Source organism: Rhinopithecus roxellana, chromosome 11 (assembly GCF_007565055.1).
Source record: "Rhinopithecus roxellana isolate Shanxi Qingling chromosome 11, ASM756505v1, whole genome shotgun sequence".
In the NCBI taxonomy this organism is placed as follows: Eukaryota; Metazoa; Chordata; class Mammalia; order Primates; family Cercopithecidae; genus Rhinopithecus; species Rhinopithecus roxellana.
This window is the reverse complement of record NC_044559.1, coordinates 13829933-13856806: the sequence shown is the minus strand read 5'-3', so window position 1 is coordinate 13856806 and position 26874 is coordinate 13829933. Positions and strand designations below refer to the sequence as shown.

The following is a 26874-nucleotide window of genomic DNA, read 5'->3' as shown; positions in this document are numbered from 1 at the left end:
AAAAAAAACTAATAATTATATTTTGTAATATTCCAAAGCCAAGCAAAACGTTTCAGAAAGAGAAAGCTTTAGTTAACGCTCTACATTCTCACAATCATAATCCCATAATCACAAACTACTTCTTAGTTATTTCTACTGTTAGGTAAACAGACTGATATAATGTGTCCAGACTACTCCAAAATGAATCTAGAAAAAAATATTACCATAAGAGGCTGCTTAAACACTGTTTGCAAAGGCTCATGGATCAACAGCTTTACAGATAGGAGAATCTATGAATATTGAACAAATTGAAGCTGTATCTCATTTCCATTTTAAATCTCCAGAAAAAGGGACTGCTGCTGTCGCAAAACTAAATCACCAAAAAAATACGGTTTAAGGTCTTAGTTGGAGGACTACTGTAAAGAAAAAATCTTTTAAGCATTTTAGTTGCTTAGTTAATATGCAAAGTTAAATCAAAAGTCAATTTTCTGGCTGGGCACAGTGGGTCATACCTATAATCCCAGCACTCTGGGAGGATCCATTGAGCATAGGAGATTGCAACCTGTCTGGGCAATACACCAAGACCTCAGCTCTACTTAAAAAAAAAAAAGGCTGAGCACGGTGGCTTCTGTTTGTAATCTCAGCACTTTGGGAGGCCCAGGTGGGGGAATCACTTGAGGTCAAGAGTTTGAGACCAGCCAGGCCAACATGGTGAAATCCTGCCTCTACTAAAAATACAAAAATTAGTGGAGTGTGGTGGCATGCACCTGTAACCCCAGCTACTTGGGAGGCTGAGGCAGGAGACTCACTTGAACCCAGGAGGCAGAGGCTGCTGTGAGCCAAGACTGCGCCACTGCACATCTTGCCTGGGCAACAGAGTGAGACTCTGTCTCAAAAAGAAGAGCTGGCCATCATGGCGCATGCCTGTAGTCCTAGCTACGGCAGGCTGAGGTGGGAGGATCTCTTGAGCCGAGGCAGTAAAAGCTGCAATGAGCCAGATTGTGCCACCGCACTCTAGCCTGGGTAACAGAGTGAGACTGTCTCCAAAAAAAAAAAAGTCAATTTTCTGCCATACCTATTTTACATAAGTTTGTGCACACAACACATATACATGTGTATGTTTTTGTGAAATCATGCGAGTCACTTTCAATTAAATCCTCTCTTAGTGTTTTGTATGAATATTACATTGCAAATATTAAAAATTTAATATAAAAAATATTAAAGCTTACTAAAAGGAAGCTTGAAATTAAAAAGTTTCACCCAAACTAAAATGTGAGAGAAGAGGGAGACCGATAGTTATGAAAGCTTGGGCCAGGTGTGGGTGCTGCTCACGCCTATAATCCCAGAACTTTGGGAGGCAGAAGGAGGATCGCTTGAGCCCAGGAGTTCCAGACTAGCTTGGGCAAAATAGTGAGACCCCTGTCTCAACCAAAAAAAAAAAAAAATTAGCCAGGTTTGGTGGTACATGTCCGTGGTCCCAGCTACTTTGGAGGCTGAGGTGAGAGGCTTGCTTGGGCCTGGGAGGTCAAGGTTGCAGTGAGCTGTGATTGTGTCACTGCACTCCAGCCTAGGTGACAGAGCAAGACTCTGTCTCAAAAAAAAAAAAAAAAAAAAGGTTATGAAAACTTGAGATAACAGGCAATTTTAATTTTAGAAGTCCAGAGTTTAGCACTGAACAGTCATGGCAAATTTCTACATAATGGAAAATTAAAAAAGCAGTCCTACTCACCAGATGAGCCATAATGCTCAATTTGTGCAGTGAGGGCTGCCGGTTGAATAGCACCACATCTCCATCAATGAGGTGCCTCTCTACGATGTCACCATACTTGAGCTCTTGAGCCATCTTTTCTCGATTCCCATATTTCAAAAACCTGAATGTGCAACAATAAACATAATCTGTGAAAACAAATCTCTCTCACCAAGTTTCTCCCTCTTTAGATCAGGATTCAATGTTTAATATGTTATTTCATCAAATCTAAGACGCCTCTGTTTTAATGTCATATAGTTTTACATGCCAAGAAAAAAGCTCCCTATTAAACTATGACAGGGTGGGTGAGGTGACTCACTCTTGTAATCTCAGCACTTTGGGAGGCTGAGATGGGTGGATTGCTTGATCCCAAGAGATAGAGACCAGACTGGGCAATATGGTGAGACCTTGTCTCTACAAAAAATACAAAAATTAGCCAAGCGTGGTGGGGTGTGTGTGCCTGTAATCTCATCTAGTTGGGAGGCTAAGGTGGGAGAATCACCTGAGCATAGGAGGTGGAGACTGCAGTGAGCCATGATTGTGCCATTGCACTCCAGCCTGAGTGACAGAGTAAGACCTCATCAAAAAACAAAAACAAAAACAAAAAGCTATGATAAATTGATCTTAAGATATATCCAGCAGGGCGTGGTGGCTCATGCCTGTAATCCCAGCACTTTGGGAGGCTGAGGCAGGTGGATCACAAGGTCAGGAGTTTGAGACCAGCCTGGCCAACATGGTGAAACCCCGTCTCTCCTAAAAATACAAAAATTAGCCAGGTGCGGTGGCGGGTGCCTGTAATCCCAGTCACTCGGGATACTGAGGCAGGAGAATTGCTTGAACCCAGGAGGCAGAAGCTGCAGTGAGTCGAGATTGCACCATTGCACTCCAGCCTGGGTGACAGAGCAAGACTCAGTCTTGAAAAAAGAAAAAAGATATATCCTAATTTTAGAAATGCTAAAAGCCCTCAGAGCCTAGGTGACACAGGCAATGATCCACTTTATATATTTATTGTATTTCTGAGACAGAGTCTTGCTCTGTCGCCCAGGCTGGAGTGCAGCGGTGTGATCTCAGCTCACTGTAACCTCTGCCTCCTGGGTTCAAGCGATTCTTGTGCCTCAGCCTCCTGAGAATCTGGGACTACATACGTGCGCCACCTCGCCTGGCTAATTTTTGTATTTTTAGTAGAAAAGGGGTTTCACCATGTTGGCCAGGCTGGTCTTGAAGTCCTGGCCTCAAGTGATCTGCCCACAGCCTCCCAAAGTGCTGGGATTACAGGTGTGAGCCACCAAGCCCAGCCATAATGATCCACTTTAGACTTTAGTATCCATGGTATTTTGTCCTCCTGGATCCAATAACATTACAAGCCTGAGTACAAAGGAGAATTTCATGTATATTGAACGACTGAACAGAGCAAATGACATACCTCAGCTCACGGAAATTTAAACAGATATTTTCCACATGCCAAAATGTCACACAAACTGTATTCTGGATTGCATTCTGTGACTGAGTGTGACCACAGTGAACTTTGCCATGAAAAGGTAGTTAAATCCAACTAGATTGGGAAAAGATTACCTTTTCATCTGTGTATGTCTCTGCTGAATGAAGTTTGCTCCCGGGTGAACCTCGGGGCCGTTTTGAACCAGTTTCCTCAAGAAACTGATGTTTGCTTTGTTTACCTGTATCAGGGAAAAACCACAATGTTACTCTCAGGTATCTAGAAGCTAACAAATGATACTGAAATATGTCTTAAACTTTACTTTCCCTGTACAGATTCTAGGAGAAAGAGAGGCATCCTGGGCAGTCTGCTGCCTATGGTCTTGAGTATAATGTGAACAATGGACTGGCAAACAAGCCCCCAGCTTCCAATGTCAACTCAGCTGTTTGCTCACCAGGTAACATGGTCAAGTCCTTTCCTGGTGCTTGGTTTCCTCACTGGTAAAACGGGTAGGCTAGATTGATCTATAGGGACCTTCTGTGATCCTAGAAACAGGTGGCAACTCGATCTGCAATAACTTACTGGAGTCTTGTAAGGTTTAAAAGTTGTGACACCAGCACTACAAGCCCTGGTTTGCATTGAATGTGTTCTGCAACCTCTTAAACAATTGTCTTGTGGGACACCATTCTGGAGAAATAAACTCTTGGATCATTAGTAACTCAACTGAGGACACACGACGCAAGCTGACCAGGAACATCTATGATCTGGGCTAACTGTGAGTCTCACAGGTAAAGCCAATCAATATTCTCTTGTTAGCATGATGCCCTTCTGTTATTTAGACCTCAATTAAAAAAAAAAAAAAGAAAGTACGGGCTGGGTGCGGTGGTTCATGCCTATAATCCCAGCACTTTGGGAGGCCAAGGCAAGTGGATCACTTAAGGTCAGAAGTTCGAGACCAGCCTGGCCAACATGATGAAACCCCATCTCTACTAAGAATACAAAAACTAGCTGGGCGTGGTGGTGGATGCCTGTAATCCCAGCTACTCAGGAGGCTGAGGCAGGAGAATCACTTGAACCCAGGAGGTGGAGGTTGCAGTGAGCCAAGATTGTGCCACTGCACTCTAGCCTGGGCAATAGAGTGAGAGTCAGTCTCAAAAAAAAAAAAAAAAAAGTACTAGCTGGGCATAGGGCCCTGTAATCTCAGTGACTTTCAGTGACTTGGGAGGCTAAGGTGGGATGATCACTTGAGGCTGGGAGTTCAAGACCAGCCTGGGCAACATACTGAGAATCCTGTCTCTAAAAAAATTTTTTTAAAAATTAGTTGGGCATAGTGGTGTGCACCTGCAGTCCTAGCTACTCGGGAGGCTGAGGTGTAAGAATGGCTTGAGGCCAGGAGTTTGAGGTTATAGTGAACTATGAACACACCACTGCACTTCGGCCTGGGTGACAGAGTGAGAGTCTGTTTCTTAAAAAAAAAAAAAAAAAAGCCTTTCTCGGCATGCAGCAATAGCCTTAAAATGTTCAAATGCTGTGACTCAGTGATTGTAAGGTTTTAAGAATAAAAACCTATCCCAAGGATATTAACTAGCGGTAATGTTTACCATTCAGTTAGTTTAAAATATGAGGTATGAACCAACATAGAAAAGTGTCTTAAGTTTTTTTTCTTTTCTTTTTTTAAGACAGGGCTGGGAGTTCAAGACCAGCCTGGGCAACAAACTGAGAATCCCATCTCTAAAAAAATTGTTTTAGAATTTTTCACCAGGCTGGAGTGCACTGGCGTGACCTTGGCTCACAACCTCCACCTCGCATGCTCAAGCAATCCTTCCACCTCAGTCTCCCCAGTAGCTGGGACCACAGGTGCCTGCGACCACTCCTGGCTAATTTTTTGTATTTTTGGTAGAGACAAGGTTTTCACTGTGTTGCCCAGGTTGGGTCTTGAACTCCTGGGCTCAGATGATCTACCTGCCTTGGCCTCCCTAAGTGTTGGGATTACAGGTATTAGCCACCATGCTCGGTCAAGATGTTATTACTTGCAAAAAAGCATTGCAAAAAAGTATAGCGTATATATGAGTATATACACATGAAGCCAGAAACAACTGTGGCTGCAGATGGTTTAGAGAATATATACCACCATATATGTATAAAACAAACTGGGAAGACACGTACACTCATGTAAACCAAACTGTAGGTCGAGTGGGTTACTGGGGACTTTCTACTGCCTGTTGTTTGCAATACCAAAATATAATGTAAAAGACTGAATTTAAAACAACGAATTGAGCAGCTGAGTGGTCACTTACCTTCTCAGGAAAAGTTAGAATTTTGGCCACATGAACTGGCACAGCTACCTCATCAATCCGGAGGTTGGGGTCAGGTGAGATGACTGTTCTGCCAGAAAAATCCACTCTCTTTCCTGAGAGATTTCCTCTAAATCGACCTAAATAGCCAAAAACATGTCATAGGTCCCCATGGCATACCATGTGCTGATGGGAATAATAAGAACAGAGAGACTGAGGAAAGCCTGTGACCTCCAACCAGAGAAGCTGGACAGACATTCTACGAAAATGAACCAAAGAGAGCAGGCCGGCTTCTGCACATCTTCTGGGAAACCTACCCTGTTTTCCCTTCAGGCGTTGGACGAAGCCTCTGGTCCACTTCTTTGGTGCCATGTTGAGGGGAATACCCGAGAGCTCACTGTTAATGTAGAGGGCACACTGCAGCTGCAGGAAATCCCAGTCCTCCATGATCATCTGGGTCTTGGCTCCTGAGATCCGATGCTAAAACCAGCACAGCCCGAACAGACACAAACCTGGTCAGTTTGAGTTTTCTCACATTTTCTTGACCAGAAGTTCTTGGATAGATATACTACGAAACTTACAAGCTAATGTGAGGCACTGACCTTTTTAATAACATCGTTTAGGAAAATGATTTCTGTCAATTTCATTGTCAGATCATCTTCATTGGTGCCAGACTTCAAATCACTCACAACGGAGGGTCTGATACACAAAGGAGGCACCAAAAGTCGTGTGAGAATCAAATCAGACGGCTTTCCAGCTTCTGGGTTCATCAGAAGTAGAGGAACATCTTCAGCTGGGATTCGTTTAAATAAATTCAGAACTACTAAGGGATTCAAGTTTTCCTATGGAAACGAAGAAAGGCAGAAATGGAGATACTATATTAGTTTTCCATAGCTTTGGCAAGGTTTTCCTTCACCATGTTTTCTAACCTATCTGTCACTTAAGGTAAGTGACAACAGAGATTTCTATGGATGACATGCTATGCTGCAAGAGCCTTAAAAATGTGTATGTCTTTTATTCCAATTTTTCAAGCCAAAAATTCCACTTGTCATAATTATTCCCAAGGGTGTAACTTCAGAAATGAACACAAAAATTTAGCTACCAGAATGCTCACAAAAGCTGTTTTTTTGGTTGTTATTTTTTATCCATGTGAGAGAATAGGAAGGTAATAAAAACTGTTCTTAACAGCGAAAAGTTGGAAATAGCCTGACAATTTACTGGCTACATAAAATCATGGTATATCCATATGTGGAAAAGCAGCAAGCCATTGGAAAAAAAAAAGAAAGATACTAGACAAACATAGCAATCGACATAAAAAATGTTCATAAAATACTGGCAGCTGGAGGCTGGGCGCAGTGGCTCAGGCCTGTAATCCCAGCACTTTGGGAGGCCGAGGCAGGCAGATTACATGAGGTCGGGAGTTTGAGACCAGCCTGACAAACATGGAGAAACCCCATCTCTACTAAAAATACAAAAATGAGCTTGGCATGGTGGCACATGCCTGTAATCCCAGCTACTTGGGAGGCTGAGGCAGGAGAATTGTGGGAGGCTGAGGCAGGAGAATTGTTTGAACCTTGGGTGTAGAGGTTGCAGTGAGCCAAGATTTGCACCACTTCACTCCAGCCTGGGTGAAAGAGCGAGACTCCATCTTCGTCTCAAAAAAAAAAAACCATAAACAAAAACAGAAGAATTATTGGAGAGGTGTCAAACCTAACTGGACCTCTCATTTTGGAAGAGAGTGGGTGTCTAGGGGTGGGGTGGAGGTGGGGGAGGGAGTGTGTGTGTGACAGGTGGAAGGCGGGCATGCATTCTCAGGCTCACCTGTGCCCTTCCCAGCAGAGGCTCCACTTCTTTATTATGTTCAATGGCTGTTTCAAAAGACTGAAGGAAATTTGATACAATGGGATCCACCACTTTTTTGTTGGTCTTGTATTTCTCATGAATTATCTTCAGTAATCCACACTTCTTTACAGTACCTATAAGGATTAATTTATTTACCAAGAACTAAAAAATTAGGTTCTCAGATTGGCCAGAGGTTGTAGTTTGGTTAACGAAAAGTACTGAAACTACTATAGCAGTGAAAGATGAGAGGTCCATTTCGTAATAGGACATCAGTTGTTGGGCTCTTAAGCCTAATTTATAAGGAGAAAAACTGACTCCAGAACATTATGTAAACCTAATAAACTAAACAGAAGACAGTGAGTGAAAAGGGTTATCGTTTAGCCTTCTGTGCATTCCACTCACCATTAAAAGCGCCACAGTGATGGCAGATGTTTTTCTTTCGGCACTTGTCAGAGATTTTCTTCTTCAGTCCTCGCTTCTGAAGGTAGGTCAGGCCGGGCCTCTTTAAATAGTCCAGAAACTGCTTCTTCTCCTCTTGGGACAACATGATGTGGCAGCAGGTTTTGCAGATCATCTTTTTCAAATTAAGCAAGACAGATAAAAGCATAAGGGAGAATGAAAAATTCTTTTCTTTTAAAAATGCCATCGCCCTGTCTTGTACCCTTAACTGAGTGACCATACACACAGATCTGCAAATGGCTCTATACTATAGATATGCATAGAGAGGAAGCCTGTGTTCACCAGATGAGCAGTACTCACGGCCAGTAGCCAGACTTTGTTAACTTTATTTTTTTTTTGTGTGCTATTCTGTATTGTCTGAATTACCACTATTGTTATTTTTTTAACAACACATATCTACTATTTATCAAGATAAATAAATAATCCTTGTGTGGCTTCATGTAGTGTGAGATGAAAATATTATGTATTTAGTATAAAAGAGTCCCCTAGATGTATCCCCCACCACTCATAGTTCCTAAATTCATTCTAGCATCCCTGACCAATCACTCCAGAACTTATGTCTTGGAAATCAGCACCTGTGTGCTTACCTGTAAGATGCCTATGACTGCTCTGAAGTACCCTACATGAAAACACGGCAACTCCAGGTCAATATACCCATAGTGGCCTAGACAGTCAGCCAGGTTTTTCCCACAGGTTTCACATGGACGATCCTTCTCACTCGTACCCTTTGAAAAAAAGCACACCCAATGATCAACACAGACTGCTGGATGGGAAAGAGGGCCCAGCCATCATGCCTGGCCAGGTGACACAGAATCATTTCGTTTGCTTTTTAAATCTCCTTTCTGAGATCACTTCCCACTGTTTTTCTTTTTCTTTAATTTTCATGACTCAGAATCAGAATCAGGTTGCTGACTAAAGGCTGGAGTTCTTGACCTAGTCTGATATGTGCAGTGGGAGTTGGGGAGATGGAAGGAAGCCCCTGCTCCTTTCAATCTGGTAAGCCACCAGATTTATCAGCACGGCAAGACACAGGTACCGGGAGGGGTCAGGAGGCCTTACCATCCTATGGTCGAGCACCCCATATAGCAAGGGGGCATGTTGGTTGTCCTGGCTGTAGAGGTTCTTACTCACAACTTGGATGTGTGCCTGCTGACGCATCTCCTCAGGTGACTTCATTCCAAAACAGATGTGGCTTCTGGAATGGGAAGAAAAAGGTGAAAATTACAGCTAAACCCATCACCAAAAATTTCTATTACATACATAGCCCACCATAACCAACCTATCCTTCCAACTATCTCCACTGGCTTTTCCTACCAGTATTAAATATATTCAACCCTCTCTCATTTTTCCTTCACAAACATCCCTTCATTTTACTGGAATCCAGTTCCTATTCTCACCATCAAAGGAACAGTGCTCACCAAGGCCACGTAGACAACCTGCCTGCCGCTGAATCCAATAAGAATGTCCTCATTTTACCTCTGCAGCACTGGTAGCACCCTGCCCAATCTTGAAGTGCTTTTCTCTGGGCTTTGGTGACATCATACACTCTTTGAGTTTTCTTCTTCCCTTCTCTGGCTGCTCCTTGTACAGTCTCTTTTGAGGTCTTTTCTTTTACTGCTATCCCTTAAATATTGGTGTACTGCACCATCTAGCATTACAAACTTCATCCTCTTATCTTCTTATCCTACACATTCTCCTGAGTGATCATGCCACTCACATACATGTTGATGCCTATCAAATCTATCTCTGTAGGCCAGCTACTGCTACCCAACTGGACATCTGTACAGACAACTCCTGCTGGACAGTTCCACCTAGATATCTCACAGGCACTTCAAACCGTACACATTGAAAACAGACCCCAATACTTTTTCTCCCATATCTGTCCTTTCATTCATTTTTCCAACAAACTGGCTATTTCCTATGTGCCAGGCACCATCTTAGAGGCTGCGGATACAGATTAGCTAAGTCAGACAAGGTCCCTGCCAACACAGAGCTCACAGGTCAGGATGGAAAAGACAGACCACAAACAAACAAATACACAAATGTGAACACATGCAGAAGTGATGTAAGCAGTAGAGCCTGAGGAATTACTTTATGTTGCATGGTCAGAAAGCCTTGCTGTAAAACTGACAATCAGAAGGAAGAGCATCTGAAGTGGAGAGAATGACTAGGGCCAGGATCCTGGGACTGACACACGCTTGGCATTTTCAAGGAACAAAATGAAATCAGTATATACTGGAGCATAGAGAGCTAATAGTACAAGATGAAGTCAGGAAAGCATACAGGAGCTAAAGCATGAGAGCTTGGGAACTTTGGTAGGGAATTTATTTAAATAATGTAAATGCGGCCGGGTGCAGTGGCTCATGCCTGTAATCCCAGCACTTTGGCAGGCTGAGGCAGGTGGATCACAAGGTCAGGAGATCAAGACCATCCTGGGTAACATGGTGAAACCCTGTCTCTACTAAAAATACAAAAATTTGCTGGGTGTGGTGGCACACACAATGGAAAGTTGCTAGAGGATTTTTTCTTTTTTTTTTTGAGACGGAGTCTTGATCTGTCGCCCAGGCTGGAGTGCAGTGGTATGATCTCAGCTCACTGCAACCTCCACCTCTGGGTTCAAGCGATTCTCCTGCCTCAGCCTCCCAAGTAGCTGGTGTTACAGGCATGCGCCACTGCACCCGGCTAATTTTTGTATTTTTAGTAGAGATGAGGTTTTACCATGTTTGCCAGTCTGGTCTTGAACTTCTGACCTCATGATCTGCCTCCCATGGCCTCCCAAAGTGCTGGGATTACAAACGTGAGCCACCACTCCCAGCCTCTGCTAGAGAATTTTAAACTAAATTGACAATACCCCTAATTTGCACTTTGACAGAAGCACTTGATCTGTTTTGTGAGAATGTATTGGCCGGGCGCGGGGGCTCACGCCTGTAATTCCAGCACTTTGGGAGGCCGAGGCGGGCGGATCACAAGGTCAGGAGATCGAGACCACGGTGAAACCCCGTCTCTACTAAAAATACAAAAAATTAGCCGAGCGCGGTGGCGGGCGCCTGTAGTCCCAGCTACTCATGAGGCTGAGGCAGGAGAATGGCGTGAATCTGGGAGGTGGAGCTTGCAGTGAGCCGAGATCACGCCACTGCACTCCAGCCTGGGCGACAGAGCGAGACTCCATCTCAAAAAAAAAAAAAAAAAAGAGAATGTATTATATCTGACTGGGTGCAGGTGGGTGTGAAGGGCCAGTGTTGATGTGGAGCTACCATACGGGAGGATGCTGCATTCACCTAGGTAAGGCACCTGTTCTTTTTTTTTTTTTTTTTTTTTTGAGACGGAGTCTCGCTCTGTTGCCCGGGCTGGAGTGCAGTGGCCAGATCTCAGCTCACTGCAAGCTCTGCTTCCCGGGTTCACGCCATTCTCCTGCCTCAGCCTCCCGAGTAGCTGGGACTATAGGCGCCCGCCACCTCGCCCGGCTAGTTTTTTGTATGTTTTAGTAGAGACGGGGTTTCACCATGTTAGCCAGGATGGTCTCGATCTCCTGACCTCGTGATCCACCCGTCTCGGCCTCCCAAAGTGCTGGGATTACAGGCTTGAGCCACCGCGCCCGGCCGCACCTGTTCTAATGAATGGCAACTATCCACACAGCTGCCCAAGCAAGGCATTCTGTATATCCATCTCAAGGTCTCTCGACCTCTAATTCTTTCCATCATGAATCAAGAGATTTTCCAGAAGGAGAACTCTTATCAAGATACTCTCCTGTTGAAAATCCTTCAATGGTTCCTCACTGTCTGCCAGATGCCTTCTTAACACAGCTTCAAGTCTTCTGCTTCCTTCTCATCACCTGTGCTCTCTCCCTCCAGTCTGCTCCTTGAAGAAAACAGTTTGGTCTCCTTTCTTTTGCCTGGACCCATTATGTGCTCTCAAAACCCCCTGGACCTACCCTTGTCATTGCACTTGTTGTACCCAGTGTTGATTTGTGTACCTTCTCCAACTAGATTAGGCAATAAAAGTTTATTCAGACCGTATCTTTAACGTCCAACACTGGGAATAACAAGCAGTACCCTCCTCAGTGTCTGCTGTAAGAAAGATGAATTCACTTTTTTTTTTTTGAGACAGCGTATCACTCTGTCACCCAGCCTGGAGTGCAGGAGGTTGCCCACTGCAACCTCCGCCTCCCAGGCTCAAGTGATTTTCCGGTCTCAGCCTCCTGAGTACCTGGGACCGCAAGCGTGCGCCACCACCCAGGCTAATTTTTGTATTTTTGGTAGAGACGGGGTTTCGCCACGTTGCCCAGGCTAGTCTCGAACTCCTGAGCTCAGGAGATTCACCCGCTTCGGCCTCCCAAAGTGCTGGGATTAAAGGAGTAAGCCACCGCGCCCCGCTGGATTCACTTTCTTTCTGAGAACTCTTAAGAAGAAGCCACCGCCTAATAACGTGTTTCTGAAGGCAAAAGCCCGGATATAGCAACTTTATTTCTGACACTGCCATTCGTCGGGCTGTGGTATAGCTTTCTAGTGGGTAACCTCATCCTTTTGGTAAGCAACTACTGCCTTCGTGTCAGACGCTCTGCGGCTGACAGAATTAGAGACAGTCCCCACCCCTGATTGCTCCCCTCGCTGTAGCAGGGGATAGGTTCGCTGAAGAACAGGGATCATCGTATGACTTCAGGAGAACGCGAGCTTTGGCCCAGGGTGCACAAATCATTAAGGCTCAGGCCACTCCGATTTCTCCACCCAAGTCCAGGGACCTCTCGAGGTGCTGAAATCCCCTCAGCCTGACCAATGCTCTTTGACCTACGCTGGTACTTCTGGGCGCTGGTCACACCTATGGAGTAGTGGCCTTCCCCTTCCCATTGTACCCCATCTCTGACCCTCCAACACCCCGGACCGCTGATCTCGGACCCCTTGCCCTATTTCTCAGTCCTTTGGCCACTTTCTCCGTCTTACATTTTCTTGGCCACATCCGTCTCCCGGAACTGCTCCTTCACCATGATGACGGCTGCCGGGATGTCTCCTTGCCACTTGGGAGGCCAGATTAGAGAAACGATGCCCCCCGCACCTCCTGGGGCTGCGTCTGGACTCGCCGCTAACACATCTGTGGTATCCTCTCGGCCACCGTAGAGTGCCCCCACGTGTCCACTTCCTCTTCCGCTACTCGCCAGGGCGTCTGTCTGTCAAGAGAGACTTCCGGCACGCCGGGTTTTTTTTTTTTTTTTTTTTTTTTTTCCCCCCCCTTTCTCGGCACCGTCACCTGGTGGCGCTTCCTGGAAACCGCACCAAGGCCTGCGCTGTATTTTAAAAATCCCATTTATAGTCAATTTCTCCAGGTAATCAGACACCTGCAGAGAAGCTGCATATAACTCTTTGCCTCAAGACTTTTAGACAAGCAGAGGGTCAAAACTTGCATAAAATGGAAAACCATCATCATTAACATCAGTACCATCTAAATTAAGAGCTTCTAATTGTTTAAGGGAAGGTGGAGGCTGAAATGAACCTGCCCATCCAACAGAGGGCACTATCTGGAGGACCAACAAAGGAAAACAGCAGAAAATACGGGCGCACATGCGCTTCCAGTTCATGGAGTTATTGGGGGGGGGGGGGGGGAAGAATTAAACTTATATTCTTCATTATAAAAACAGCTGAAAATCTGTTAGAGCGAAAACAGCCATGGTGATCTACAGAAGAAAAGGGAGAATGGAAAGTAAAGATCATTCATGTCTTGAAATAAATTGTCTATAGTCCGTGACAACTTGTGGGAGGTGGTCCTAGTGTGATATATTAGTGCATGAGCCTAGCAAGGAAGTCACATCACCACAGGGCTCAGCGCTATACAACCTAGAACTAAGTCCTCATTATTTGTGAGAAACTCAAAACAGAACTGAACAAAAGTGTTTTAACAACTTTCAATTTTAAGAAGGGATGCTCTCTCATTTTCAGACGCCATGGCTCCTCACTAACAAAACACAATGTCACAGACAAAAAACAAGACATATCAGGTTTTCCTAAGTTATTTCAGTACTCCATCACTTAAAAATGGAATAATGTTGACAATTTTTTTTTTTTTTTTTTTTTTTGAGATGGAGTCTTACTCTGTCACCTAGGCTGGAGTGCAGTGGTGAAATTTCGGCTCACTGCAACCTCCGCCTCCTGGGTTCGAGTGATTCTCCTGGCTCAGCCTCCCAAGTAGCTGGGACTACAGATGCCTGCCACCATGCCCAGCTAATTTTTATGTTTTTAGTAGAGACAGGGTTTCACTATGTTGGCCAGGCTGGTCTCGAATCCCTGACCTTGTGATCTGCCTGCCTTGGTCTCCCAAAGTGCTAGGATTACAGGTGTGAGCCACCACACCCGGCTCTAATGTTGACAATATTATACCAACAAGGTTTGGATCGTGAGTGACTTTTCTAGAGGTTAAGAGCAAAAGTTATGAAATCACAGTCCCACCATGGGAGTCTAGCTTTCACCATTTGAAGTTGTGTAGGCAGCCAGATGTGGTGGCTCACGCCTGTAATCCTAGCACTTTGGGAGGCCATAGTGGGCAGATCACCTGAGGTCAGGAGTTCGAGACCAGCCTGGTCAACATGGTGAAACCCCAACTCTACTAAAAATACAAAAATTAGCTGGGTGTGGTGGTGTGCACCTGTAATCCCAGCTATTCAGGAGGCTGAGGCAGGAGAATTGCTTGAATCTGGGAGGTGGAGGTTGCAGTGAGTCGAGACCACACCATTGCACTGCAGCCTGGGCGACAAGAGTGAAACTCCGTCTCAAAAAGAAAAAATAAAAATAAAAATAAATAAAAAATAAAGTTGTGTAGGCCGGGCACAGTGGCTCACGCCTGTAATTCTGGCACTTTGAGAGGCTGAGGTGGGAGGATCACCAGGTCAGGAATTTGAGACCAGCCTGACCAATATGGTGAAACTCTGTCTCTACCAAAAAATACAAACATTAGCCTGGTGTGGTGGTGCATTCCTGTAATCCCAGCTACTCAGGAGGCTAAGGCAGGAGATTCGCTTAAATCCGGGAGGCGGAGGTTGCAGTGAGTCAAGATTGTGCCACTGCACTCCAGCCTGGGTGACAGAGCGAGACTTTGCCTCAAAGAAAGAAAGAAAGAAAGAAAGAAAGAAACAAACAAACAAACAAATATATAAAGTGTGAACTTGGGAAAGTTATTTAATAATCTTATTGTGTGTTAGTTTCCCCATTTATAACATGGATGAGTAATATGTATCCTGTTTCTTAGAGTCAGTGGGAAGGTTAAATAGCAAAATGAAGGTAAAAGTAATTAGAATGTTAACAGTCACATTGCAATCACTCTATAAATATTCTTCTGCCACAGCCTCCCAAGTAGCTGGGACTACAGGTGCGCACCACCATGCCTGGCTAATTTTTGTATTTTTAGTAGAGACAGGGTGAACATATTGGCCAGGATGGTCTTGAACTCCTGACCTCGTGATCTGCCTGCCTCGGCCTTCCAGAGAGCTGGGATTACAGGCGTGAGCCACCGTGCCTGTGGCCGTGCCAGGCCAGCCGACTATTTTCTTAAGAAGGATAGTTGGTCACCTCGGGAGGCTGGGGCAGAAGAATTGCTTGAACTCGGGAGGCAGATGTTGCAGTGACCCAAGATCCCACCACTGCACTCCAGCCTGGGTGACAGAGCAAGATGCAGTCTCAAAACAAAACAAAACAAAAAAACTAATAAAAAGAAAATAGTCGGCCGGGGACGGTGGCTCACGCCTGTAATCCCAGCACTTTGAGAGGCCAAGCCAGGGGCGGATCACTTGCAGTCAGGAGTTTGAGAACAGCCTGGCCAACATGGTGAAACCCGTCTCTTCTAAAAATACAAAAATTAGCTTGGCATGGTGGCGCAGGCCTGTAATTTTAGCTACTCCAGAGGCTGAGGCAGGAAAATCGCTTGAATCCGGGAGGCAGAGGTTGCAGTGAGCAGTGATCAAGCCATTGCACTCCAGCCTGGGTGACAAGAGCGAGACTTGGTCTCAGGGGGGGAAAAAAAGAAAAGAGGAAAGCTGTCCACAAAGCCTGCACCTTGGACACCTCGTCTGCACCAACATTTGGGAAATTCTTCTTCTTGTTTCTCTGGAATATGTATATTTACGTTCTTTACATGTCTGTTTCACGTTAAGGAAAATATTTCTGGAGCAACCAAATTTTTTCTTCCTTTTTTTTGGAGGGGGAGGGTATGGAGTTTTGCTCTTATTGCCCAGGCTGGAGTTCAATGGCGCCATCTCAGCCCACTGCAACCTCCGCCTCCCGGGTTCAAGCGATTCTCCTGCCTCAGCCTCCCCAATAGCTGGAATTAGAGGCATGCACCACCACGTCCAGATAATTTTTTTTTTTTTTTTGTATTGGAGACGGGGGTTTTGCCATTTTGGCCAGGCTGGTATCGAACTTCTGACCTCAGGTGATCTACCTGCTTCAGCCTCCCAAAGTGTTGGGATTACAGGCGTGAGCCACTGTGCCCGGCCTCCAGTTTTTGTTTTTTTTTTTTCTTTCTTTTTTTTTTATGAGACGGATTTTCTTCGCTCCTGTTGCCCAGGCTGGAGTGCAATGGCGTGATCTTGGCTCACTGCAACCTCCACTTCCCGGGTTCTAGCGATTCTCCTGCCTCGGCCTCCCGAGTAGCTGGGATTACAGACATTAGCCACCACGCCCGGCTAATTTTGTATTTGTATTTTGTATTTTTTTTTTTTTTAGTAGAGACGGGGTTTCGCCGTGTTGGCCAGGCTGGTATCGAACTCCTGATCTCAGGTGATTCGCCCGCCTCGCCCTCCCAAAGTGCTGGGATTACAGGCATGGCCATCGCGCCCAGCCAAATTTTTCAAACACTAATTTTGCATAAGGACCAAGATTTGCAGAAAAATACAAATTAAAGAGATCTTTTAAATTAAAATCTCATCATAAAAGTCTCAAAAAATAATACTTAGGAATAACAAATTAGAATGGGCAATGTTAAGTACTTAAAATAACAAAGGTTTTAGAGTCAGGGTTTCTGCAGTTTCCCTAGCTGTATAAACAGAAGACTGTTAGAGAGGATATCCTAAGATGCCTTCCAAGTTTACCCACCTCTAACTCGGAAGAAGGCAATTTAAACTAATTTGGTTTACCGGAATTCAAATACGTACAATTCAACATAATAAATTGAACTGAAATTGAACACCTGCTTGCGTAAACCTAGTCGGCTCCAGTTGTTCTGCCTGCGGATTGGCCAGTCTAGAGTTCCAGGGGTGTGGCCAAAGGTCTGTGAGGCGGGGCCGTAGGCAGCTTCAATCAGGCATCGCCGCGGTCAGCCTCGCGGCGCGGCCACGCCCCCACGCCGGCGCTTCCCGGGGTCCTTCCGTGCGCGTTGATATGATTGGCCGGCGAATAGCGGCTCTCTTTTCCTCCCTGACTGTCTGAAGATAGGCCGCCATCATGGTGAGTCTCCCTGGGCCGGTGCAGTCATCTGCCGCGTATCCGAGCCATCCTTCGTCCCCGGGTCCCAGTATCTGAGCTATAGGCGCGCGAAGGCCGGTTGCTCTTCTCTGGCCGTTTCTGTCGGAGGATGGTTGTCGAGAGGCTCGGGGCTGTTGGCAGGGAATCCGGGCTGGCGGGCTGCGCTGCAGAGCCGGACACGCTGGGCTTCGGGTCACAGCGCCTGGGCAGTGCAGGAATTGTTGGCGCTTGTTGACTTCGTGGAGCACAGTGGATGGGGGTGCGGGGCGGGATAGATGGACACTGGCAGACACATCTCATCTGCAGTTCCAAATTGGGCTAGGTAGGCGCTTGCAGGTGATGGTAGCCCAAGAGGTGAAGAAGGTACCGGCAGCGCCTGGGCGAGTTGAGGCAAGCGAAACCATTCCCATGTGTAAGCTAGAAAACTTGTCAGCTGAATGGATCTTCATGTTTCATACTGGGGAAACAGGCCCTGGAAAGGGATGTTATAAAAAGGTGGTCCTGCCCTCAGTCATGCGTTATTAGCTTCTCCAGCATCCGTTTTTAACCTTATCTACAATCTTTTTTTTTTCCCCAAGAATTGAGTACCACTGACGTGGATTTAATTTAGTGTGGTTTCTCAGAGTGAAATGGAGAAACTCTAGCAAGTCATTTGCTGCTATGAAAGTCTCTTGCGCCTCCTTTTTGGTAAAATTGTTAGCGTAAATTGCTTAATGCCTACATTCTTTATTAGGTATTAAGTAAAGGTGCAGTTCAGTCCTTCAGAAGGGAATACCGTTTTCTCTGATTTCTGCTGTGGCCATTCTAGAAGGATAGATGACACATGCACATAGTGAGTACAAGGTTTGGGTCACGTTTGTGCAATATATATGAGCCACAGCAGTTTTTACCCCAGAGAAGTAATTCTCGACTCGGAGTGATTTTTCCCCTAAGGGAACAGTTGGCTAAGTCTGGAGACATTTTTGATTGTCACAACTGGGAAAGGTGGGAAGTCCTGGCCTCTAGTGGTTAGAGGGCTGGGATTTTTATAGTTACTCTAAAACACAGTCCCCACAACAGGAATTATCCGTATGGAAATATCAGTAGTGCTGAGGTTGAGAAACCCTGCCCCAGAGATACACATAACCTAGTGAAGTAAGTTGTACAGATTCATGTGAAACCGTTATATTTTCTTGGTATTTTATGTATCTGTTAGGCGTATCCTGTGAGTTTGGCCCTGCGGAGTGGGTTTTATTTACTTTAATTCGCTACATGACTAATGGCTACAAATTGGACTGCAACATTCTAGGTCTTGAAAAATCACAGCAAGGCCAAGAAAAGTTTGAGTAGTTTTATTAACCAGAGTGTTTGTTTTCAGAATGACACTGTAACTATCCGCACTAGAAAGTTCATGACCAACCGACTACTTCAGAGGAAACAAATGGTAAGGAAGGGCACGTCAATCTTTGCTTAATTGTCCTTTACTCTGAAGATGTATTTTATCATAGTGAACACTAAACTTGATATCTCCTTATAGGTCATTGATGTTCTTCACCCTGGGAAGGCAACAGTGCCTAAGACAGAAATTCGGGAAAAACTAGCCAAAATGTACAAGACCACACCGGATGTCATCTTCGTATTTGGATTCAGAACTCATTTTGGTGGTGGCAAGACAACTGGCTTTGGCATGATTTATGACTCCCTGGATTATGCAAAGAAAAATGAACCCAAACATAGACTTGCAAGAGTAGGTGTCTTTTCATGTGTTCATCAGCTACTGAAGACATTTGTTTTTCAATGGCGTTGTGTTGTGAGTGTGGTAAAATGGGCAAGACCAAGCAGTCTGCGAGACAACTCTGAAGGGATTAAGAAAAAGTTATTTGATAAACTGCACAGGTGGAGTACGGAGGTTCAGAATTGAAGTCTGGCATTTGAGCTGAGCTCAGAAGGGCAGCTGAAGTAGTGTTCTTGGAGTTGGGCTGGGGTAAGGATTGTTTTCCAGAGGGGAGGTAAGGGGATGTGTTTCGAAAGGTAGCCTGGCACCGAATTCATTTAGTTTGGATTAAGTCTGAGTCTGGGCTTAAACCCATAGGTAGTCAGGAACCAGGAAAGGTTTTTGATTGTATACTGAGTGTCAAGCACTGCAGAGTGAACTATAGCAGTGATCTGGGCAAGCTCCCCAGTATACATTCTAGTAAGCATCATTACCTTGAAGTGCTTCTTTTGTTTGTTCCTTTATCCCACTTTACCCCATGCTGTTAGATGAATCTTCCCATAGGATAGCTGTGAGGGAAAATTCTGGTGATGTCATAGATAGAGGCTGCACTTTTTTTTTTTTTTTCCTGAGACAGAGTCTAGCTCCCAGGCTGGAGTGCAGTGGCGCAATCTCGGCTCACTGCAACCTCTGCCTCCCAGGTTGACGCGACTCTTCTGCCTCAGCCTCCTGAGTAGCTGGGATTATAGGCGTGTGCCACCACACCTGGGTAATTTTTGTATTTTTAGTAGAGACACGGTTTCACCGTGTTGGTCAGGGTGGTCTCAAACTCCTGACCTCATGATCCGCCTGCCTCGGCCTTCCAGTGTTGGGATTATAGGCGTGAGCCACCACGTCCAGCCGAGGCTGCACTATTTTTTAACTGATTTTGCATTCATGTTCTCAGAAGACCTTGCTGAGCTGGTGACATTGAAGCTGAGATCCTTGTAAAGATTTGAAAGTAGTCTTTGTAAAGATACAGAAACAGTCTTGTAGGCCCCAGGAACAGCAAGTGCAAAGGTGGGCAGAGTGGCGATGAGTAGATCGGAATCTCCATGGTGTGGGGGTTGTAAAGGCTTCTCTGTCAGCAGGGAGTAATGGGGAGCTGCAATGGGAAGAGATCCCTCAGCCACTTGGGAGGTGCCTTGTTTTGGTAGTGCAAAAGAAGAAAAAAATAGTGATCTGTGAGCTCAAGTCTGGACAAGAACAGCCAGTCTCCCAAACTTCCTGTTCAGAGAGTATTGAGTGGACCATTTGTTTTCCTGTGAGGCTATTCTATACTTAAAATCCCTTGATGATGCTTTCTGTTCTAGCAAAAACATGTATTGAATATACTTGTAAAGTTTTGGTTTAGAAAGTTGTGTTTGTTAAGCGCAGACTGGGTAAGTTTCCCTACCAGAGTGGTGGGTAATGATTTTAATGTTTGCAAGTCACCTGGATGTACTCTTTTCTCATTCAGCATGGCCTGTATGAGAAGAAAAAGACCTCAAGAAAGCAACGAAAGGAACGCAAGAACAGAATGAAGAAAGTCAGGGGGACTGCAAAGGCCAATGTTGGTGCTGGCAAAAAGGTATAGTTCAAGGAAAATACAGAAACATCATTAATTGTAGGTCTTTAGTTTCTAGGAAAGAAGGAATTTTATTTTTTAAATAACGTTTCTTAATGTTTTTTCTTTTCCCTCTTCTTCTGGATTACAGAAGGTAACATGTTTTAAGAAATTATGTAGCATAGTGTCTTAACACCTCAGTAGAGTAGCTTGGCCCACCCCTTGTCACCTCACAGCACAATCGGGGGGCCACATTGGTTCGTTGATCCTGGTGGGCACCTTTCAAGCCTATCACAAGAAGTTTTAATTTTACTAATTGGCATAGAACCTTCAATGCAGAGCGGATCTCATTCCCTGTGATTTTACTTGTTAGTATGGACACTGGTTTAAGAAGCAGTTGGATCAATGTGGCCCGTGTTTTCCTGGCACACTGGAGAGGCAACTGAGATCTCAGGATTGCTTTCCTCTCCAGTTGGCCAAGACAAGTGATTTTAGCGTTAAGCAGCTTTTTACCAGCTTTGCTAGCTGTAAATAGTTGGACATTGTAAATCATTGAATAGAATTAAGGTGTTGGGTTGTTAAATTAACAAATAATCAAGTGTTCTGTGAACTTTTTTTTTGTTTTTTTGCTTTTCCTCTCTACTTTCTTGGATTTCTTGTTCATCAGAAATGAAGTGTCTGGCAGGTACTGAGATTGTAAGCACGGTGTGGGGATGCATCACCTTCACTGAGTTTGCTTTGATGATGCTTTGCATGTTGGCCTTTGGATGACAGTTTTATAGTATGGTCGATTATAATGCCAGTGCTATTCAGGCTGGTGCAAGAGTAATTGTGGTGGCAAAAACTGCAATTACTTTTGCACTAACCTAATATGTTTTAAGATAGTATATTATGAGCAAAGGAGACAACTTTTAAAATCATGTTTATTTTGGAAACTCCAAAATGCATGTTACATGTGAAGTGACTCACTGGAGGAAGGTGAGTGCTTTACCGAGTAGGCACCGTTTAACTTGCACTTGGGGAATGCTGTATCCACATACTTAGGAAATGGCTTCAGTTAACACTGGGCTTGGGAAGGGCTGTCTTATCCGAGGAGCAGTCCTCTCTGGAGCCATGAAACCAGCCTGGCAGGTCTGGTAATAAACTAGTCTGTGAAATCTGGCAAAGCCTCTGTCCTGTTTGGATACATGCAGAGCTGCCTTTTACCATTTCCATTGCTTTTTAATTACTTAATCTCCAACTTTCTGCCTGGTGTCTTTTTTTTTTTTTTTTTAATAGAAAATTTTTGAGGTAATTATTCATATCAAAGTCTTTGGTGGATATGCTTTTTCCCACAAGCACTTGGTTAAAATGGCCCATTACCTCATTTATTTATTTTTTGAGACAGGGTCTCTCATCACCCAGACTGGAGTACAGTGGCATGATCATGGTTTACTGTACCTCCCGGGCTTGGGTGATTCTCCCACCTCAGCCTTGTAGCTGGGACCACAGGCATGTACCACCATGCCCTGCCAGTTTTTTGTAGAGACAGTATTTAGCTGTGTTGCTCAGGCTGCTGTTGAACTCCGGACTTGAGTGATCCTCTTGTCTAAGCCTTTCAAAGTGCTGGGATTACAGGTGTGAGCCACTGTGCCCAGCCTGTTACCTGATTTAAAACAAATTTTGTACATCTGAACAGTCTAAAATTGTAATGTGTAAAGTGGGGTAGGAGTGGGGTGGGCATAGTGGGATTTTGAATCAATGAAGGCCCTTGTTCTTGTGGCATCCTTTTGCAGTGATTCCGTGCCAGGCAAGGCAGTAAACCTGGGATTGCCTGCCCAGGACTGTAATCACATTGACGTCCCAGCGCCATGGAGTATGTAATGAATGAACTGCCAGCAGAACTACTCACTAACTGCTCCCTGTTTGTCAGGATTGTACCTGTTGAGAGAAGTTGCAAAAGAATTAGTCAAAATTTGTCCTCTGACCTAGGTCTGAAGGACATTTAACACATTGATTCTTCTTTTCATCCAGCCTTTGAGTCCTACGAGTTAGTTCGCTTAGCCTTTGAGTCCCACATGTACGGAGGAGCTACCTGTGGAGACCTGAGCCACCACTATTCCTGCTTCGTTACACTGGTGCCTCTCACCAGCACTGTTCTGAAAAGCCAGCTAGAAAAATCAATGCTCTCGATTCACATAAATTCTTTGGCTCCAAAGAAATGCCATAGCAATATTGCTTTTAATTCAGTTTTGTTCAGATGTTAGAACTGGTGTTTGTTGTTGCCTTTTGGTTGCAGTGGAGTTATATACTAAGTTACTTATACTAAGGCATTAGTAGTCTCATATCTGAAGAGCAATTGTATTTTTAGTTCAGCTAAATTGATGCCTCTCTTTAAATACTAACTTGCACTACTTTTGTGGCTGTGAATAGTATCTTTTATTGAACTGAGGCAGCTTTTAAAAGACTTGACTTATCATTTAGAGCACTCCCATTGAGGTTAAATTAGACTTGAATCTGTAATGATTCTCATGTCTGTTCCTGGTGTGTGTCCAGCACAGTGTTGCTGGGCAGAGCAGAGGGGCAGAGGCTCAGGTATGTACTTCATTGACAAGTGGGCAAGGCCATCCTGGGTACCACGTTGGCTTAATGATCTCTTCATTGTGAAGTTGGGCTACCTTGTTTGCATAAGAACTACAGTAATCAGGGAAGGTATTGTCAGAATTGGGAGGAATAAAATCAGTGAGTCTCGAAGGAGTGCTCTGTATACAATTGCAAAGAACAAAATGGTCAACGTTAAGGTACCTGATTGCATGCACTTAAATGCAGATTATTTCTGAGTTTGAAAAGGGACTATTAATGAAATCTTTCTTTTCCCTCCTTTCTCTTTTTCCCTTCCCCACCACTGATTTAGTGAGCTGGAGATTGGATCACAGGTATAATTCAAGCTTTTCGTGTAGTCATGTAGATCACTAGACTCCTTGGTGTACTGATGTAGCAATTTAAAAGCAGATCATGTGTAGTACATTTAGAAGTAGATTTACAGATATTCTGAAGAGTTGTAACTTTTTAAAAAACAGTGACATGGTTTTGTTTTTAAGGTTTAGCAATATTTAGCCCATTTTTGTTTTATTTCTAACTTGAATGTTTGTAAGTTTTATTTCTTGATGCTTACATTGTGTTAATATAACATCAAAATAACTTGATATTCTAGGTTACTAGTAATTGTGGTGCATGAATGTTACTACTTTTGGAATTTAAGACTTTAAAGAATTTTAAAGGCAGTTGCTGACTAAACTTCTTTCTCTTGATTCACAGCCGAAGGAGTAAAGGTGCTGCAGTAAAGGCTACCTGTGTCCAGTTTGGATTTTTCACGAGCAGATTAATAAACTAAAAACTTTCATGTGTCTGGTTGTTTGAAATGTATTTGTGGTTTATTGGGACTGCTAGGAGGTTAGTCTGCTGATTTCAGTTGCTGCCCAAGTTCACATGCTCCATGAAGCATTCAGTGAAAACTTTTAATGTCATGGGGTGGTGTTTGTTTGCTGATTGGTTTATAGCTTAGGTGGGTTCATCTGGGAGTCAAACTTGTAAATGCTGTGTAAGAACCATGGCCGCTCTGGATGCAGTGTAGTGGCTCACAGTAATCAACACTTTTGGGAGGCTTGCGTGGGGTGATTACACTGAAGCCCAGGAACTCGAGGCTACAGTGAGGGTTTTTTTTTTTTTTTTTTTTTTTTTTTTTTTTTTTTGTCCAGACAGGATCTAGTGTCGTTACCTAGGCTGATCTTGATTGAACTCATGGGCTGAAGCCATCCTCCCACCTTGGCCACCCAAAGTGCTGTACTTTGGCCACATAAAGTACTGGCATGAGCCACCACGTCCGGCTAAGAGTGTCTTTAAAAAGTAGCATGTCTAGATAAACTGGAGAAATCTCAGGAAGCAGTAGAGAACTGAGACCTGGTTGGGCATGAAGGGGACCCAGGAGAAGCAATACCATGAAGGCAGAAGGGTTGAGGTTGCAGGAAGGAAGGGTGGAATGTTGTGGAGAAAAGATGGTGAGAGCCCCTGCGTGGAGCACCTACAGACAGGAGGGCAGGGCTATGAAGAGTTAAGTCATGGGGCTGGGCCTGCTGGCCAGGGAGTGGTTGGAGTTCTGTTTTTGTATCTACAGAGGCTGTTTACTTCGGTTTGTAGGGCCTCTGGACCTGTGGGTTCTCTTGCTAAGGAATCTGCTACTCCTTTGCTAGAACCGGGAAATAGCTTGCTAGTGTGGAAGAATGGGGTCTTTGATGTGATTGGCCATTTTTGATGAACAGTGCATAGAGGCTGAAGGTAATGCTAGGGGCAGCAAAGTTTGGGGTTCGAGATGCAGTTTCCTGTGACTGAGCTGGAGTGTGGAAGCAGAGAAGGCACCCTATGAGCAACTTGCGGAGGCAAGGTGGTGAGGATCCTGACAGTGCTGCAGGGACAGGATGGGACATGGAGCTGGGGTTGATTGCTAAGTTGAGCAGGGAGAGTGGAAGGAAGTAATTGAGTGAGTGAGAATTGAAAGGTAGGAAATAGTTTCTGATGTGAAGAAAAAGGACATAGCTGCAGAGAGCCTGAATGATTGAAGGTTGGCATCAAAGTCACAAAGTGGGGAGGCTTTTCTGTTGGACTGTGCTCAGGGCAGAAGTTGTAGTCTTTCAGCCAGTAAGTAGCCTTGGGAAGGGAGGTGGGATGAAACTCAGGCTCGGCCATGTTTTTCCAGAGGATCCACTTGGGTTGGGATATTAAAGAAAATGTGGCAGTCTTGCTGTGAGACTTGTCAGGCATAACATTTGGAAACTTGGCAAATTATACATAAAGGTCTGGATTTCCCACCTCTTGAAATATCAGAAGCAGCAATAGTAGCCCACCTTCCTGTGTGATGACAATTGGCAGGGCTCCAGGCTGGCTGCGTCTCGGCACAGGTATTTTCCAGTCTCCACAGCCTTTGCTCCTACAGCCAGCTAACACCCTCCTCTACCTGCCCTCTGGTCTTCTGTCCCTGCTGCCTGCTTCTCTTCCATCTAGTCCATCCGAGTGTGTTTTTGGGGAAGTCACCTGGTACCTTGTTTGGGTTAATTTGCATTTAAATTGGGCTCCCAGGGGTATCTGCTAACTACCCTGGCTCACAAGGCTCTTGAAGCTGGGGATGTAACAACTGTGAAAACCGTTCGGAAACTAGTGCTAAGCAATTGTGTGTCAGGAAGCACGGACTTGTGGGAACTCAAATTGTGGACAGATTCAGCACATTGTAGGCCCTCTCAGTAACCAGGCTACCCTGTGCTGTCAGCAGGCTTTGGAAGAGCCTCCATAAAATGCAAACTTGACTAAGTTGAATCAATATTGAGGGAGCATATCCTTCTGCTTGGCACTGGTGGGAAGCTGTGGCTTAAATGAGAGATAGTAGGGATCTTTGAAGAGTGATGAGAAAAGCTAGAGGTGGTTCTGGGAGAGTACCTGCAGTGAATATTTGGGGTGCTGCTTTTTTAGCTTTTCCTAGCACCACACCCATGAGTTCTATTTGTAGCTGGATGTGCCTATGTAATCAGGCAGCTTTCAACTGCACTTTTCCTTTCTTCCCTGGCAAGTTGCTTATTTTAGGCTGCCCTTAAAGATGGCATCTTACATGGTGCTCTCATGGAGCTGAGACAGGTGCTGTCCTAAACTCTATGAACAATGATGTCTATTAATCGTGTGTGTGTGTACATATGTGTGTGTGTGTGTGTGTGTGTGTATATATATATATATATATATATATATATATATACACACACATATATATATATTTTGAGACGGAGTCTCACTGTCGCCCAGGCTGGAGTGCAGTGGCAGAATCTTGGCTCACTGCAAGCTCTACCTCACGAGTTCATGCCATTCTGCCTCAGCCTCCAAAGTAGCTGGGACTGTAGGTGTCTGCCACCACACCCGGGTAGTTTTTTGTATTTTTAGTGCAGACAAGGTTTCACTGTGTTAGTCAGGATGGTCTCGTTCTCCTGACCTCATGATCCGCCCGCCTTGGCCTCCCAGAGTGCTGGGATTGCAGATGTGAGCCACCGCACCCAGCCTAATCTGCATAGTAACTCCAAGAAGCATGTCTTACTGGACCCACGCTACAAAGGGTGTAGAGCAGTTAAGCATCTTACCAGTGTCTCAGCCATCAAGTGGTCGGGATGGGATTGGAATGCAATAATCTGACTCCAAAACACTGCATTTTTTCAGGCACTCCAGTATTAAGCTACTTTGCATTGTACATATAATGGTATATAAAACTCATGACTGCTAGCAGGGTGCCAGTTGCAGTGGGTTTATTGGACAAGTGTTATTTGGCTAGTCAAATTCCCCATTTACTGACCACTTGCTATGTGTCCCAGTTCTGGAAGATGGGGATAAA

At 44.7% G+C, this 26874-nt stretch overlaps 2 protein-coding genes across 9 annotated transcripts in view; one reads left to right on the top strand and one right to left on the bottom strand.

Annotated features, from left to right (window-relative positions):
- The window catches only part of POLR3A (RNA polymerase III subunit A), a 51914-nt gene extending 39049 nt beyond the window's left edge, over window positions 1–12865 (bottom strand). For all 3 annotated transcript variants that reach the window (XM_010363238.2, XM_030940190.1, XM_030940192.1), the window contains exons 1-10: window positions 12694–12865; window positions 8816–8951; window positions 8344–8481; window positions 7700–7871; window positions 7277–7431; window positions 6058–6297; window positions 5773–5935; window positions 5459–5595; window positions 3299–3402; window positions 1709–1850 (exon numbers count right to left, since the gene is read on the bottom strand). In XM_010363238.2, coding sequence (XP_010361540.2) covers window positions 1709–1850; window positions 3299–3402; window positions 5459–5595; window positions 5773–5935; window positions 6058–6297; window positions 7277–7431; window positions 7700–7871; window positions 8344–8481; window positions 8816–8951; window positions 12694–12737 — 1431 coding nt within the window. In that variant the 5' untranslated portion in view covers window positions 12738–12865. The remainder of the gene's footprint in view (window positions 1–1708; window positions 1851–3298; window positions 3403–5458; window positions 5596–5772; window positions 5936–6057; window positions 6298–7276; window positions 7432–7699; window positions 7872–8343; window positions 8482–8815; window positions 8952–12693) is intronic.
- A 4168-nt stretch (window positions 12866–17033) lies between these two features.
- Window positions 17034–23860, top strand: RPS24 (ribosomal protein S24). Of its 6 annotated transcripts, XM_010363240.2 has the most exons (8): window positions 17034–17178; window positions 18554–18619; window positions 18713–18922; window positions 20388–20498; window positions 20626–20628; window positions 21142–21159; window positions 23368–23389; window positions 23772–23860. In XM_010363240.2, exons 1-6 carry the CDS (start codon window positions 17176–17178, stop codon window positions 21145–21147), a joined length of 399 nt encoding a protein of 132 aa, XP_010361542.1. In that variant the 5' UTR covers window positions 17034–17175; the 3' UTR covers window positions 21148–21159; window positions 23368–23389; window positions 23772–23860. The 6 variants fall into 6 exon arrangements, with proteins under 6 accessions (XP_010361542.1, XP_010361545.1, XP_010361543.1 ...); XM_010363243.2 differs by lacking the exon at window positions 20626–20628; XM_010363241.1 differs by lacking the exon at window positions 21142–21159.
- The last annotated feature ends 3014 nt before the right edge of the window (window positions 23861–26874 follow it).